General features: G+C 50.1%; 1 protein-coding gene across 1 annotated transcript; it reads left to right on the top strand.

The window, feature by feature from the left end:
- Positions 1-5,767: 5,767 nt before the first annotated feature.
- TNFRSF1A (TNF receptor superfamily member 1A) lies at positions 5,768-17,168 on the top strand. Its single transcript, XM_090272691.1, is given in 11 exon segments — positions 5,768-6,090; positions 12,789-12,942; positions 13,191-13,319; positions 13,506-13,655; positions 13,898-13,976; positions 15,432-15,505; positions 15,638-15,751; positions 16,022-16,050; positions 16,230-16,449; positions 16,584-16,840; positions 16,843-17,168. Coding segments are annotated over 11 exon segments (1,311 nt in total). The 5' UTR covers positions 5,768-6,054; the 3' UTR covers positions 16,912-17,168.
- The last annotated feature ends 342 nt before the right edge of the window (positions 17,169-17,510 follow it).

Below are 17,510 nucleotides of genomic sequence, written 5' to 3'. Positions count from 1 at the left end.
AACTGTCCTGCTAGTTCCTCCATGGATGTTGCTGTCCATGACCACAGTAGGGGGGGAGGGCACAGATATGGGCGCTTCCCTCAGGAGACCTACTTGGGATAACTCGCCCCCTACCCTGTGCGTTGTCTGAGCTTCCTTTTCCTTCGGAACTTTAGTTACCACCATCCATAATCCTCCACTCCATTCGCTGACCCATGACTCTACCACCCAGCTGTAACATAGCATCCTCATCTGCCCATCTCCCCATCCGCTGCCCAGTGGGGGTGGAGAAGGATGAGACTCAGGCCACGCTCTTCTGCCCCCTCAAAGCCGTGTATATTCTCATCCTGATGTTACCATGGAGAGAGCAGCAGAGGGAACCCTCCCAGCTTTTAACAGAGGGATGTCTGAGTGAAGCCAGTTTTCAGACCCCTGATTTTTTCCCCCAACTCCAGACCTGGAACCTAGAAGTTACCCTTCCTCATCATCTTTGAGGACATTTCCCTTGCTGCCCAGGTCTCACTCCCCTATCCTGAGGAGCCAAGACAATCTGGGGGAAATAGAAGATGTGGTGAAGGGAGTGGAGCGATGGGAAAGGTTGTGACCAGGAACTGATGTGGCGCTTTCTGACTTCCCTTTCCTCGACTCAAGCTGGTGAGGGGAAAACGGTGGTGTCACAACCGTCCTGCTTCTGTCAGAGCCTCAGGTTCCGTCTGTCCTTGTGTGCTCTCAGCTGCAGCCTCAGCCTCGCCACACCTGGGCCCAGCTCCCTGTCCTCTGGCTGGGGTGGGTAGGACCTGCTGGACAAAGCTGGATCTCTTATAGAGGGCAGCAGTCAGTTCCCTTCTCCCTCCACCCTGCCCCCACCTGGAGTTCTCTTGGCCTGCTGCATTTCCTCCCTGTGGGGCTTCCTTCCCTCCATCCAGTTAGGAGTTAGAATCAGTGTTAGAGAAGAAACCACTAAGTTGGCTTCTTTTCCTTATTGAGGTTAGCAGGTGAAGTGACTTGCCCAAGTTCATAATTCTTACAGAACCAACCTGGGACCTGGGTCTCCTTCTATGACTCATGGAGTCAGGGTGACACAACTGGGGTTGCAATTCACATCACCCTCACCCTCACTTGGAGTCCAGTGCCCTTTTAATCACTCTGTACTGCTGTGGGGTGTGTGTGGGGCAGGGGAGAGGTACTGGGGGAGACGGGGACTCTGCTAGGTGAAGCTCTTTTCTCTCTATCCTTTGCTGCACAGACCCTGACAGCCAATTCTGTCATCCCCTAGTGTGCCTCTCTCCTACGTCACCATCTGTTCCAATCTCTCCCTCACCGTTATTACTTCTCCCCCTGGAAGAAATTTCTCCATGAAACTAGTTACCTTTTCATATTCTTAGGTCTACCTACCTCTTCCCATCTTTTAAAAAGCAGTTTCATCAAACAATTTAATACCGCATTTCTCAAAACTTTAAACTTATTAATTTAGCATTTAACATGAACAATGAAAGAGATTCTCTTTGTGTACCAGGCTATATGTAACAGTTGGTACAAACTATTAGAAGTTTCTTAAAACATTAAAAATAGGACATTGAAGACTTCTGGTCAAGACGGAGGCATAGACAGACACGCTACATCTCCCTCCACAACTAAGAAGGAATACAACTACCTCAAAACTAGAGACAACCAGAAGTTCCAGAAAACTGAGCTACATGGAAGTCCAACAAACAAAGATATAAAGAAGAAATACTCATCCAGACATGTAGGAGGGGAGGAGCTGGGGCAGAGAGGACTCGGTGTGGTGGCGGCAGCAGCAGGCTGCCGGAAAACGCAGTCACACATTTTAAAAAGTCAGGAGGGACACCTGGGGAGCACTCCCAGCACCAGACCAGACCATACAGCTCATGGTCCCAGCACCAGGGAAAATAAAGCCTCATTGCTTCTGACTGTGCAAACTAGTGGGGGCTGGGGTGGAGGAAGAAACAGCTGGTCTCTCAGCAGAGTATGCTTGTTTAAAGGGCCCCCACAGTTCTAGAAAGTCTGAAGACCCACCCACTCTGGGAACGACAGCAAGGGCAACAACTAGAGAGACGCCAATGCCATACAAAGTGGGAGAAGTGCCTGGAAAAGGGGCGAGTGCTGAGCAAGCAGCATTGTTCCCTCTCAGACCCCCACGCCCCCACACCAGCGCCACAATGTGGTGAAACTAGTCACCTTCTACTGATGAGAACCAAAGGTTCCACCCCTTACAACGTAACAAGAGCGATAGCTCTACCTGGGACACAGAGGCAAACAAACACAGTAGCCTGTCAAGATGAGGAGACAAAGAAGTATGGCCCAAAAAGGGGAATGGGCCAAGGTTCCAGTGGAAGAACTAAGTGACAAGGAGATAGCCAGCCTAACAAACAAGGAGATAACCAACCTAACAGATGCAGAGCTCAGAACACTGGTGATAAAGATGCTCACAGGCTTGACAAATATGCTTAAGTACAGCGAATGCATAAGGGAAGAACTGAAGGCTATGCTAAATGAAACAAAGGAAAATCCACACAAAACCAATGGTGAAAGGAAGGAAACTGGAATTCAGATCAATGATTTGGAACATAAGGAGGAAAACAACAGTCAGCCAGTACAGAATAAGAACACAAGAATTGAAGAAATGAGGAGAAGCTTAGGAACCTCTGGGACAACTTTAAACAGGCCAACATCCAAACCATAGGGATGCCAGAAGGAGAAAAGGAAGAGCAAGAAATTGAAAACTTATGTGAGAAAATAATGAAGGAAAACTTCCCATATTTGGTGAAGGAAATAGACATACAAGTCCAGGAAGCACAGAGAGTCCCAAACAAGCTAGACCCCAAAAGGACCCCACCAAGACACATCATAATTAAAATGCCAAAGGTTAAAGATAAAAAGAGAACCTTAAAAGCAGCAAGAGAAGAGCAGAGAGTTACCTACAAAAGGGTGCCTGTAAGACTATCAGCTGATTTCTCAAAAGAAACTTTGCAGACAAGAAGGGACTGGCAAGAAGTATTCAAGGTGATGAAAAGCAAGGACTTACAACCAAGAGTACTCTATCCAGCAAAGCTATCATTTAGAACGGAAGGGCAGATGAAGTGCTTCCCAGACAAGGTAAAGCTAAAGGAGTTCATCATCACCAAGCTATTATTATATGAAATGTCAAAGGGACTTACTTAAGAAAAAGAAGATCAAAACTATAAGGATTAAAATGACAACAAACTCACAATTATCAACAACTGAATCTAAAAAATAACAAAATCTAGCTAAGCAAACCAGAATAGGAACAGAATCATAGGTATGGGGATCATTTGGAGGGTTATCAGCTGGGAGGGGGAAGGGTGAGAAATGGGGAAATGGTGCAGGGATTAAGAAGCATAATTGGTAAATAAAAAATAGATAGGGGGAAGTTAAGAATAATATAGGAAAGGGTGAAGCCAAAGAATGTATATGCATGACCCATGTACATTGACTAGAGGGGAGAGATTGCTGTAGGGAAGGGGGTACTGGATAGAGGGGAGCAAAGGAGGAAAAAAATTGAAACTACTGTAACAACATAATCAATAAAATATACTTAAAAATAGGACATTGAAGCTATTAATTATTAATATGAACTATTAATATTGTTACCACATATTGAGTGCTTAATGTACAGCAAACACTTGCTAAACACTTTTACATGCACTTAATTGTCAATGCACTGGCAGGTTTCCCATTTTGTAAATGAGGAGCCGGTAACCCTCCTTGCTTCTTCACATTGGAAACTGGCCATTCTGACTCTTGCACTTCATTCCAACAACCCTGATTCTTCAAGAGCTCTGCTTTGGGCCCACGGTACTGTACTTGGAGGCTCCCTCTGTGTTGATAGAGATGAGCTCCTCTGTGAGTCCAGCTTCAATCTCCAGTTCTACAGAAGCTGGAGGATGGGGTGGAGTGCTCAGCCTAAGGTGGGAGCAGCCAAGCTCCATCCTCATCTATAGGTGCTCTGCCCTTAAGATCAGAGAAGAGAGGCCAGCAAGAGCCAGGCAGGGTGAACTCTGGGTTCGGGGTGTTGAGGTCAGCTGCTGAATCAAGGGGTGAAGGAACCAATAATTCTGATTCCAAGTCACAAAGCTTTAGGACCTCACTCCTCTCTGGTCTTCCTGCATTTCTAGCAACCTCCGCAGCTGGAGGACCTCAAGCCCGGGCTGGGTATAGGGAAGGTCATTATGCCCAGAGGATATTTGAGTGAACGTTTTACTCTTGCTGTGTGACTCATTTGGGAGATGTCCTGCACAAATGGGAGTAACATCAAATACCCAGAGTCAGGGAGTGGGGTCTTAATCGAAGGGACAGGTAGAAAAGTTGCCCATGTGTATCTTGTAGCAAATCAGGCCCCTGGCTTGAAGTCAGGAATCAGGTTTCTGCTGGCTCTTCGGGGAACATGCTCTGTGTGTCTCTGGTCCTCATCTTTCTCAGCTGTAACAAGAGGGGTGCAGTAGATTATTACTAAGGTCAGTTTGGATTGAAGTACAGAATAATATTTGGGTAAAGGGTGCTGGGAACGTACTAGTAATATCTGATCGAGATATGTGTAATTCTCAAAGCATTTTCACAGATATGATATCATTAATCCTCATGACATCTCTTTCCCATGTTTGTGGGGTTGTTCCTTTCATTTATTTTTTAAAAATATGTTATTTATTTATTTTTAGAGGGGAAAGGATGGAGAGAGAGAGAAACACTGATGTGCAAGAGAAACATCTATTGGCTGCCTCTCGCAGGCCCCCAGCCAGGGACCCAGCCCACAACCCAGGCATGTGCACTGACTGGGAATTGAATCAGTGACGTTTTGGTTCTCAGAAGGTGCTATGTACACTGAGCCGCACCAGTCAGGGGATATTCCTCTCATTTAGTAATGAAAAGCCAAGACCCAGTGGAGGTCCTGCCTGAGGTCCATCCATTGTTTGGTGGCAGAGCCAAGATCAACAGCTGTGGGACCCAGCCAAGCACAGACTGGATGAGAACCTGATTGGGAGAGGTTATGAGGGCCCCAAACCAGGGCAGAAAACGAGGGTTCAGATTTATTCTGAGGTTTAGGTCGGAGAGATAAATTCCTGAGAAAGTGGGCGATTAGGGTGTCAGTGGAGGACTCTGGGGGATGGGGAGGAGTTATTAAGGAACACTGAGTACTTGTCACATTATCTGACACTTACCTGTCTTGTTTCAATAAATCTTCACAGCAACCACATGAGCTAGGTTCTCACCATTTTGCTAGTTTGAAAATAGGCTCTGAGTTTAGGTTGTCTAAGGCCACCCTGCTAAAAAGTAGAGGCTTCTGAACTAGAACCCAGTGAATTTCATGCCAAAGCCCTGTTTTTTTTTTCTTCTTTTCTTCCAATTATTGATTTTAGAGAGAGAAAGGACGTGAGAGAGAGACATCGACTTGTTGTTCCACTTATTTACATATTCATTGGTTAATATCAACACTTGTTTGTGCTCTGATCGAACTGCAACCTTGGCATATGGTATTGGATGACGCTCTAACCAATCGAGCTACCTAGCCATGGGTCCCCGGTGTTTCTATTGCTGTTTAGTTGGCAAAAGCCAGCTGATGGGGGTGCGGTGGGAGGGGGCTTACTACACATTGGTGTTTGGTTGGAAGTGGTCACATTGGTGGATCCATGACTCCGGCACCTCTGACTGCACTACGAAAGGTTAAAGAACTTTGCACCCTTCCCCCCGCACCCCCCCCCCTCTTCCCGCCTCCTCCCGCCTCCTCCTGCCTCCTCCCCAAGCTCTTCCTGTCTTGCAGTTGCAACACCCAACTGCCTCTCTTCCCTTCCCCTCCCACCTCCTGCTCAGTTTTCTGAGTTCTCAGGACTCAGGCTTGTGTTCTGGCCTTCAGGGTTTGAGACCCATGGGACCAGGGTGAGATCTTTATCCAAGTCTCAACCCTTAACTCCCCTACCCAAGGCCTGGGGTCCTCTTGGGGCCTCCCGACCCGCTCACCCCGGGACTCTTCGCTGCCAGTCTACCTGCCGCCTCTGCGTGAGTCCTGATGGGGGAGTGAAAGGCTTCAGCTGGCCGGACATGGGCCTCCCCACCGTGCCTGGCCTGCTGCTGCTGGTGAGACCGGGGGTAAAGGGTGGAGTGGAAAGGGGGGTGAGGGGTGACGCGGGCAGGCTGGAACTGGCCCTCGCTGGGAGAGGGCCGTGGTCTGACCTCAAACTCTGTCAAAGCCCGCGGTTCCCTGTTCTCCCACACGCCCCGACTCGGGGGCAAGGGACAAGTTTGAAAGGGGAGGGGTAAAAGGCAGCTCTGGCCCCTGACAGCCAGGGAAGATGGCTGGGGCTAGGGGCTGTCTGAAAATGCGAGGGCAGGTGATAGCGGAGGGTGCGGCAGATTTGGTAGGGAAAGCAGTGGGAGAGGGAAGGCAGCCCAGTCGGCTCAGATTCCAGATAATTCAGAACTTTGTCCCTCGGGTCAGCCGGATAGCCTCGCAGCGTGTTGGGTTGTAGGGAGGTGGGGCTGCCAGTGGGCCCCAGCTGAGCAGACCCTGTGAGAGGGCCCGAGTTGGACGATAGTGACGTGGAGAAACGGGGTCTGGGAGGGGAGGTAGGTTAGTGCGGTAAGTTTGGGATGCCACGTGGTGGGCACTGTTTGGGAATGGAGTGGGAAGCGGGATAGGGGCAGACAGCCCAGTAGAGGGCATCTCCAGTGCTCTACCCAGGCCCAGGCCCCCTGGGGGCTTTCTTTTCCCTTCCCTTCCTTCCTTCCTTCCTTCCTTCCTTCCTTCCTTCCTTCCTTCCTTCCTTCCTTCCTTTCTTTCTTCCTTTATTTTTTGGGGGCTTCCTTCCTTCCTTGGGGACTTTTCTTCTTCCTTTCTTCCTTGAGGTGCCACGTTTATATTTGTACAATAAGTCTAGCACTAATGGGGGCATTCTTTTACCTCTGCCTCTGCCTCAGTTTCGAGGCAGGTGGCCTCTGTGGGGCTGACCCTCTAGGTAGCTAGCACCACTTCTACCTGGACACTGTCCCTTTGCCTACCCTCCAGCCCCTCCCCACAGCCCTAGACAATAATCCCTTGGTTTCTTCTTCTACAGTAAGTTTGAGGAAGTTGGAAGAAAGTTGTTTTCGTCACTGGAAAATGTCCCTTTCTTTGGCCTCAGCCTTATGTTAAGGCATCCGTGGTCACTGTCTGTGTCCTGGAGCCAGCTGTCTGATGCCCTGAGCCCCCTCCCCACCTCGATGGGTGGATTTACTTGCCCGCATTGGCCAGTTCTTTCTGAGTCCCTGGCGCACCCATGGCTCCACGCCTCTCCTTCCTCAGGGTGCTATACTTTCTCTCCCAATCATTCCTTCTTTTTTTGTTTGTCTTCTAGAAGTCTCCTCAGGCTTCTCCGAGTCTCCTTTTTGAAAGCCTTTCTCTCTACTTCCCTCCCTCTCCCTCTCTTCTCCACATTTCTAGACCTTAGTTCCCCCTGCTGCCTCTCTCTATCCTGGGCTCACTAACCTTCTGGTTGTCCCATTTCCTGCTCCCCAGTCCCTTCTCTTCCCTTCTGTCAAGGCTGTCCTCCCAGGCCTTGCCCTACATGAACCAACGCCCGCCCCGTGCTCCCCCCCCCCCGCACCCCCCCATCTAATCCAGCTGCCCCGCTATCTGACTTTGCTATCTGACTTCTCTCTTTGGCAGTATGTAGATACTGGCTCCCTCGAGTACTGGATGCCTGAACTTGAGCAGGTTATATAACCTTTCCATTCCATTATTTATCTCTGAAGTGAACATAACGATCACTACTTCATAATGTTGTTTTGAAGATTAAATAGATTGCTATATAGTAAGTATTCAACTTATTAAGTGCCTGCTTTGTGCTAGACACTGTTTTATGTGCTGGGATTACAGTAGTCTGCAAAATCACTGCCCTCAATAGAGTCTGCATTCTAGTAGAGGCATAGGATATAGCAAATAGAAAACACTCAATGAATGTTACCTTTTATATTGTTAGTGTTAGTGGTATTAGTAGTAATACTACTAATACTTGGTGGCTACTGTGTTTGGAAAACAGTGTACAGCAGCCTGAACAAACAAAGGAAATTGCCTTGAAACTGGGGCTGATCCAGCCCAAGAGAGGGATGCAAGCTTAGCCTGGTGCTAGAAGGGAAGCAGGAGGTGTACCAGGTCTGGATAAGGCTGTTCATGACTTTTCCAGCTGTTCCCCATGCAAGGGGCAATTTAGAGCACATAAGGTGTATATGTGTGTGTGTGGTGGGGGGTAGTGGGGAAGAATACAGGGGAGAGAGTGACAAAGCAAGCAAGATTTTGCTACTCCCAAAGAGCTTACAGTCTAGAAGCCAAGACAACTTGCAGCAAAAAGTGATTTCAGAACTGTCTGGAGGAACATCTTCACAAGAGCATTGTGATGTGGTGCCCTGAACACCCATGGGGGGCAGAGCTGGGAGGGCAAGGAACATCATCCAGCTACCTTTTCTTGCTTAGCAGATGTCAACTCCAGAGTCCATGCTCCTGGAGCACACCCTGCCCAGATCGCAGAGCCCAGGGGGGACTGCGATCTGTGGAGAACTCATGAGAGCATGTGCGGTGTGTTTCACCTCTGCCTCCCTGGCAGCCTGGCGGGGCCTGGAGTGTAGATTGGTTGCCCCTTCACTATTTCTTGAATGAATGAATAAAGGAACAAAAGATTGGTCAGATGGGATGAGGGAGGGAAAGCCTCACTGAAAAGTGGATTTGGAGTTGAGATTTGAAGTCATTGACTGGCAAGGTGGCTAGAAAAAAGGGAATCTGGTTCAGGAAAATTAGAGGAAGGGAGGGAGGGTGCTTTTGTGTTGGGGGTGGTGGTGGCAGGAAGCTGAACACCTTGGCTGGAGTGGACGGACCATGCTGAGGAACAAGAAACGAGAATGAGAAAATGGGAGGCGATGAAGAGAATTTTGAACTGTGGTCCCAGGTGGAGGAATTCATTCATTTATTCAGAAAGGGTTCTCTGAGACCCCACTGTGTCGAGGGATGTGTTCTGAATAGCAGTGAGGTACTTCTGCAAGGACTCATCAGGACGGCAGGGACCTATGGATGCGATGTCAGGGTCAGGCTGTAAAGAAAGTCTGTAAAATGGGTTGGAGCAGGAAAGGGGTGAGCAGTTGGCTGGAAGGCAGTTTTAATAATCCAGGTGTGAGGCAACCGTGGACATGAACAGAGAGATATCACAAAGGAGGGACTGGCAAGAGGAATGGCAGCAGGGGTGGGGAGGGCGCTGAGCAGAGAAAGGTGGCAAAGGTGTCAGCACTGGAGCTGAGAAGTCTGTGATGCGACATTTCTCTAGGCAGGGAGATTGATGAATTTAGTTTGGGGAATTTTAAGGGTCCAGGGAATAGCCAAGTGAAGAGCAGAGGTTCTCAAACTCTTATCAGCCCTTGTATCATTCGTAGATGCTGCTTTTACTCCACGGTGACTCTCAAAGGGAGAGGAAAGGAACACTTATCACAATCTCCAGTGAGGGTGTGCATGTGTGTGGGATGGAGCAGGGGTACTTTGAGAACTCTCCCCCTGGTGATATATGTATTCCTGAGGGGGTAGGGGGGACTCTGACTCCCAAATTCCCTCTTTGGATATCACTGGCTTCACCTGGAGTGGAAGACAGATCAGCCATTAGATCAACCACATTTATTTTGTTCCCCTGGTTCTGGGTGCTGAGAAGATACCTAGGAAGATAGGACGCTATCTCTGACCAAGATACTCTTTCTGATCTCCTAGAGAGTTTATGGTCTATTGGGGAGATCATATCTACTCACCCAAGATAATTATATTATGATAAGAGCCAAGAATACATATAGTTAATTTATGTTATTAAAGTTCATGGGGAGGGGCTGAGCATCTAATGAGCTTGGATAGGGGAAGCGTCATTAATGGACAGCTTCAGGGCAAGGATGTGGGATCGCAACTGGGCCTTTGGAGAAGCCATCATGAGCACCGCAAAGATTTTGACATTAAAAGAACATTTTAATTTAATAGACAAATTCTTATGGGGTTAAGGGAACAGCTGCTCTATGAGGTGGCTGGGTCGGAGTAGACCACAGGGTCGCTTTCCACCCCACGCTGCAGCCTGGGTGCAGGAAGTCACACTTTAAAGACTCCCCAGGCGGAAGTTGTGGGGGAGTTGGAGGGGTGCCGGGCCACCCCCTCAACTGTCTCCACAGGCACCCCCAGCTTCCTGTCCTTCCCCTGCTCCAAGTGACAGGCACTCAGGCTGGGGTCTGGGTGCTCAGAGCTTATCTGTTTGTTTCTGCTGTTTTGCTGCAAAGATGCAGCTGCTAAGGCTGGTGCTCATGGGAGCCAACCAGTGCTAACAAATGGTGCCACTGCAGGATGGGAGTGGGAGGATTGTGCAGGAGAGACCTGAGCAATGGTGTTGATCATCTCGCATCCCTTCTTGTTTGCTCCCTTACGCCTGGAAGTGAGTGTTCAGGGCTGTGGAGCTTCTCCTGTGCTGCCAGTGGGTTTGGGGAGGGGCTGAGGAGAAAGAAGTGACCTTATTTCATAAGGATTGTCTGGGATCCCAGAGAGGCCCCCAAACTCAACCTAACTGGCCAGAACCAACCAGGCTGTGGGAATGCAGTGAACCCGGGTGGGAGGAGGGTAGCCTTGGTTGGCTTCCTTCTGGAACTGGGGGTTGTCAGAGGGCTGGGGGAGAACCCAAGGGTAAGGGTTATCTGTAGGGGACTGGTTGGACAGGGAGGAGGAGTCAGGATGGGAGTGGGGGCCGCTAGTCTAAAGGAAGGATGCTGAGGGGCGGGAAGGAATTGAATGGCCCTCAGGGAGGGGTGAGTAGTGACTTGATGGGAGGAAGCCAGAGGTTGAGGGAGACTTCCCTTTGGGATGGAATGGAAGAGGGAGCCATTTCCCGAAATGTGAGGGCCCAGTGGGACAGGGGTCCATTGCCTGGCTCTTTTGAGAAGGAGAAAGGAAAGGGTGCTCCATGGGGGGATTGGAGGGAGAGACTGGCCCACGGGAGGAAGGGATCAGACGGGACCAACTGTTGGCTGATCCCTTAGTCTTTATGCTGACTCATGACCCCCCCCCCCCAACCAGGAGCTGGGGAAGCTGCTGGTTCCCTCTCCCCTCCCGCAGATTCTCTCCCTCCCTCTGGCCTGAGTCACTGGGCGGAGCTTCTGGGAAGAGATTTCCCTTTCCCAGATCTGGCTTAACCCCCAACAGTGCTGTAGAAGGAGGGGAACACAGGGCCTGAGAAAGCTTCCCTCCCTCCCTCCCTCCCTGCTGCCTTCCTGGGAAGTTTATTCCTCACTGGCCCGAGGTCCCTAAAAAGCTAGCCCCCAAGGCCGTCCAGGAACTGGAGTCCCCCAGTCCTTCCAGACTCTGTCTCGGCCCCGTGGCTTTGCTCCCAGCCTCCCTGGATGGAATGCCAAGTGCCCACGACCTTAAATTCTGTGAGCTCTTCTTCGGGGAAGGCTCTTCTTTCAGGATCAGGAAGTTCTTCTCATTAACCACCCCACACTCTTCCTGTCGCCCTGGAAGCCCCAGTCCTGTTCTTGGGGGAGTTGGCACAGTGCTGGAATGGGCCAGGGAAGGCTGCTGCCCTCTGAATAGGGGGGCATGCCCCTTTGGGGGCTGCTGGGGTGGGCTGGTGTGAGTTTGAGTGTGGCTTTCCCTGTTTGTGCTTGAGGCCCGGGCTTCTGGGTTACTGTAGCATCTCCCAATGGGTGACTCAAGGCATGAACTGCTTACTTGCCTGTTGAGATGTGGAGCCATTGAGACTGCGGGCTGCTAGGCCCTCCTGTCCTGGGCTGAAGTTCTGTGATCTGATCAGTCTGTTGCTCCACATTGTTTAACATACTTTGAGGATATCCTTTTATTTTATATAAAGCCACTCTTACAGCAGAGGAAAAAAAAAATTGAGGCCAAGGGAAAGCCTGCAAGAGGCTGAACAAAGAGCGAAGTCTGGGTTGGAGCTCCACACCAGCTTCTGGCTTTACTGTCCAGGCCCGAGGCTGTAAAACATGCCTTCCTGAATGACTCCATGTGCAAAGAGCTTCTCTTGACTGACTTGATTGTCACTTGAGCTGGGTCACCAGCCTTGGGCCAATTCTAGTTGCACTAACCTATATGCCTTTGCCCTCTCCTGCCCCCACCAAAACATTGTCACCCATCTACTCTATCCTTGACCATGAACTTTCCCTTTCACTCCCCTCCTTATTTGCCCTGGTCAGCCTGGAGTACTTGTGCAGATTTAATGCTGGAAGGGTATGCAGCATGGAGTCTGAGGGGAGGATCCTAAGTGAGGTTTTGATACAGATTTATAAAGAAATTCTTTCTTTTACTTCTGCTCACTGCCCAGAATGGTGCCTACAGGGACAGAACTTACCACCATTCCAATTTGATGTTATAAAGAACCTTTTTACTGGTATAGCCTAATACAGGAAAGTGCACAGGCCCCAACTGTTCACCTCCTGATCCCACTTGGTGGGGACACAGCACTCAGAGAAACACTTCATCAATCTTTGGGATTGCTTGTTGGGAAGGAAGGGCCAGAATTGAGGTAACCTACCAGTTCCCAATTAGAAAAACAAAACAAAAAACATCCTTGAACATTTGCCCTGAGTCCAACACCATTAGCTGCTATGGAGAAATAAGGGTAAAATACCACTGGGCTTGGGGCCTCCCAGCCTAGAGGTGGAGGGACACAGGACATTAGTACACAGGACAACTAGAGAACAATGAAACACTAGATTGCTTGGTGCCAACTGTCTAAGCTTAGATCCTGATGGGATCTCCTTTACTGATTCTTCCGCAGGTGCTCCTGGCTCTGTTGGTGGAAATAAACCCCTCAGGGGTTACTGGACTGGTCCCTCACTCCAGGGACCGGGAGAAGAGGGAGAGCCAGTGTCCCCATGGAAAATACCTCCACCCTCATAATGATTCCATTTGCTGTACAAAGTGCCATAAAGGTAGGAGCAAGTGGTAATAGTGAATCTCCTGAGTTATGGGGCCTCCTGCTTTATGTTTTCCAGATGTTCTAGAACCTGGGGGTCTCTGTCCCTGAGTCTTTTAACTTAGCTGCTTCTCTTGAGCTGGGATTTTCTTCCTCCTTTCCTCTCCTAACGACTTTGGAGAGGTGGCCCAGACTGTTTTCCATTAGTACAGGGCTCCTTCCTTGAGCCCTCGGCTACAGCCTAATCCAGATATCCAATCCCAGGGACCTACCGGCACAATGACTGTCCAGGCCCAGGGCTGGACACAGACTGCAGGGAGTGTGAAAACGGCACCTTTACTGATTCTGAGAACCACCACCCACACTGCCTCGGCTGCTCCAGGTGCCGAGAAGGTGAGTCTCAGGAGAGGGCAAGGGCTCTACATCGGATGGACCCAGTGGTCACTGAGAGAGTGGTGTGTGCCTGTCCACCTGTGCTCCTGGGTGTGGGCAGGAGTGCATGTGCATATGTGACAGAGTGCATGGGTGTGAGTGCGAGCTACAGAGGGAGGCTCATACCCCATCTCTTCCTCTCACCAGAAATGAACCAGGTGGAGATTTCTCCTTGCACAGTGGACCAGGACACAGTGTGTGGCTGCAAGAAGAACCAGTACCGCCGTTATCATGGGAAAACTCTTTTCCAGTGCCTGAACTGCAGCCTCTGCCTCAATGGCACAGTGCAATACTCCTGTGAGCATGGTCCGGCTGACCCCAGCCCTGTCCTCACTGCAGGGGTGGGCCCTGCCTCAGGGGGAGGGTCTCCACCTTTCTGCAACCCTGCCCCTAGAGGCAGCACTCCCTGTCCTTCCCAGGCCCGCTGTCTGTGGAACCACCTCCACTCTGACCCTCTATCCCAGCCTCTCCTGGCTCCTCCTCTGGTCCTCAGGGTGCAGGGCGGTCCTCCTTTATCCATATTGCCCCTCTCCCCACAGGTGGTGAAAGACAGAACACCATATGCACCTGCCACGCAGGGTTCTTTCTAAAAGACAGCGTGTGCATGCCATGTGCTAAGTGAGTATCTCTGCCAGCGTCTGGGCACTGGGTCAAGGGACATTGAGTGAGATAGGGTGGCTGTGGCGAGACCCGCCAGCAGGACAAGGGAGACACCCCAGCGTGTTCTGGCTCCTACTGGCTGTTTGAGTGAGAGACATTTTATGTCAAGGCACCAGATAGACCTCCTCCTTTTGCCCAACTTGTTTGTCAGATCTTAAGTCTTTGGGGGCAGGGGCTCATACACCAGGGACTTATAGTTCTAACTTAGACTTTCTTCTTTTTTTTTTTACATTAAAATTTTTGGGCAACAGGGTCTACTATTGATTCACATCTCAGAAATCAGACTGCATCTCACAACAGGCGATGATGTATCATGGTTTAATTGGCAGCTCTGTGAGTGTGTGCATTATGCAAATAATGTTGCCTCTTATTATTGACCACATCTTAGGTTTTTCCTTCCCAGTCTTTTGACTAGGCCGCCTCACTCCTGGCTTCCCAGAGGCTGTTCTTGCATACTCGCTTGCAAAGGAGAAACTCTTGAGGACTTTAATGTTGAACCGATCTGGGTTTAAATTCCAGCGTAGACACTTAGTGGCTGTGCAACTTTGGGCGTGTGACTTAATGAAGTTGTAAGAACCACAAAAAATCGCTACAAAGTGTCTGACAAGAAACTATTTTCCTTTTCCACTAAGTTTTGTCTCTTGTCCTTGAAAGAGCTTTTACACCCATCCCATGTGGTTCTCATGGCAAAAGTGCTTCTTTCTGCTTTCAGATTGCTGAGAATTCACCTTCTCAAGGCCCTTCTAGACCTCCCAGGTAGTTCTCATTAGTCCACGCTGCCCAGTGACAGCTTCCAATGTGGGAAGATATGCTTGTAATATTGCCCCCAGCAATACGTATTTTAAAAATTTTCACATGTATGTTTCACCCCTCTCAAAGTCAGGTATTGTCAATAACAGTCCCATCTTGAGAAAAAGCTCTTTAACCTCTCTTTGCCACAGGATTGCCTTTAGCAGAAAAATGATAAAATAACAATTCAATGACAACTACCATTTGTTGAGCAGTTACTATATGTCAGGCAGAATTCTCTCACTCAATTCTCAGTCCTGACAGGTGGGTAGGATCCCTGTTTTCCTGATGAGGAAACTGAGGCATGCCGGTTAAATGACTTGCTTGGAGTCACACTGCTAGCCAGTGACTGGGCTGGAATTTAAACCTTGACCCTGCCTCGCTCTTAACTTTCTCTGTGTGGCCTCTTCAAGATCACTTCTAGTTCTAAATTAAGTGATTTTGTGATTAACTTGTTTCATCCCTTTGCATCAATTCCCAATATAGTTATAATTTCCATTATATATTGAGATAGCTAAAATATTTGTAAAGCAGAGAAGTTCTAACAATGTTTTTTTTTCTTTCTTAAACCTGTATTCCTCCTATGGTAGGGCCTCTGTTCACCTGTGCTACCTCTTCTTTTAGCTGTAAGAATAACATGGAGTGCATGAAGTTGTGCAGACCCCCAACTGAACCTGTTTGGACACCTCAGGAATCAGGTGAGGAGAAAGAACCTGGTGCCCATGCTCACCTGCCTTCTCCTAAGCTTGCCCCTGCACCCACCCACCCACCCACCCACCCCTGCTACCTCCTTCAGGCATCTCTCTGATCACGATCTCCTTTGTCTCCAGGCACCACAGTGCTGTTGCCCCTGGTGATCATCTTGGGTCTCTGCCTTTTATTCCTTCTCTTCATGGGTTTCGTATGCCGCTTCCAACGGTGGAAGCCTAAGCTCCTCTCTATGCGTGAGTGGGGCCTCTGGGAGGGGAAAGGGTGCCCGTGGGAGGTGGGAGGAGGGAAACAAGCATCCCCTCAGTTCGCTGTGGAAGGCTCCCTTTGCAGGAGATGGCCATGGATGGCTGGTAAGAGGTCATACTGCATCAGTAGTTCTTTCGTGCCGGGGACCTCTTAGGCCCTGAAGCATGTCACCACAAGTCCCCAGGGCCAGCCCCAGGATGGGTGCCAGGGTTGAGAGAGGAAGTGAAGTTAATGACATTTTGTTTCTTTTTTCTCAGTACGTAGGAAACCGCTACCTGTAAAACCGGTAAGATGAAACCAGGGGTCTATCCCCAACCCCAATCTTCCCTGACTGTCCATTGTAATCTTGTAAGAACCGAACCAGGATCCCCTAACTCCCTCTCATTCCATCCCCATCCATAATAATCTAAGAGTGCTGGGTTGTTTTTCCTCTCGCTGCCTAACGCTGTGCCTTCTCTCTTTCAGGGGGAACATGATGAGCACAAGACCCCACCCCAACGCTTCAGTTCCACCCCCTTCCCCCCATCTTCCACCTTCACCCCTGAGGACTCGAATACATCACTGATCTCACAGATTGGCCTATCCCCCCAGGGACCTGGCCCTCTCATACCAGCTCCAGCCCCAGCTCCCACCCACACCGGTCTTCAGAATGGGGAGGGCAATACCTACTTGCAGTGCCCAGATGGTGAGCACCCAGCCAGGAATCCCAGCTGGGGGTGCAGGTGGGCGGGGCTCCAAGAGGGCACCTATGAAGCAGGGAACCTGACCGGGGCGGGCCAGGGAGCCTTAGCTCCAGGCTCATTCCTGGCTTCCCTGCAGGAGACCCAGCGATGTTATATGTCGTGGTGGATTGCGTGCCCCCATTGCGCTGGAAGGAGTTCATGCGGCGGCTGGGGCTGAGGGAGCATGAGATCGAGCGTCTGCAGATGCAGAATGGACCCTGCGTGCGTGAGGTGCAATACAGCATGCTGGCGGCCTGGCACCAGCGCATCCCGCGGCGGGAGGCTGCGCTGAAGCTGCTGGGCCAAGTGCTCAGTGACATGGATCTGCTAGGCTTCCTGGAACAAATAGAGGAGGCCTGGAACAAATAGAGGAGGCCCTGCATGGCCCAGCCTCCCTCTCGTCGGAGCCCCATCTTCCCAGATGAGGCTATGCCCCCTGGAAGGGGTCTACCTTGAGCACGGCTATTTCCTGCCCCAGGGTCCCTGAAGGACCTTGCAAAATGCCCTCTAGACACCCCCCCACCCCCCCTTTTTTTGTGCTGGGGAGGAGGGGTCTTGGAGGGGCAGGCATGAGCTGACAGCCACTTACTTGGTGCTACTCAGTGTGCATAGCTTTCTCAGCTGTCTGAGCACTGCTGGGGGGTCAGCTGTGCATGTGTGTGAATGTGTGTTTGAGAGAGAGAGTGGGAGAGAGGGGGGGGGTATAGATATAGGCAGATGATGTGTGTGTGATTGTAAGAGAGGCTGAGTGTGCCCGGAGCCCAAGCTGGTGGTTGTAGGGATGAGGGGCACCGTGGCTCATTGCCTGTTTTGGGCCTGGAGGACCCAGCAGGACGCTTTAGGGGCCTCTGATTGCTTAACAGTAGGTAAGCAATCTTTGTTATCACTTAACGTTATACTAATAGAAACTTGGCACCCCTTTTTTCCCCACCTGGGCAAGCACAGAGTAAGCTGAACTATCCCAAGGCAAGGACAAGCACAGAACAATGGACCCTCCAGCTGGAGCTATGGACTTTTGTAAATA

Source organism: Furipterus horrens, unplaced genomic scaffold (genome assembly GCF_987537825.1).
Source record: "Furipterus horrens unplaced genomic scaffold, mFurHor1.1.pri manual_scaffold_4, whole genome shotgun sequence".
In the NCBI taxonomy this organism is placed as follows: Eukaryota; Metazoa; Chordata; class Mammalia; order Chiroptera; family Furipteridae; genus Furipterus; species Furipterus horrens.
This window is presented reverse-complemented; position numbering and strand designations above follow the sequence as displayed.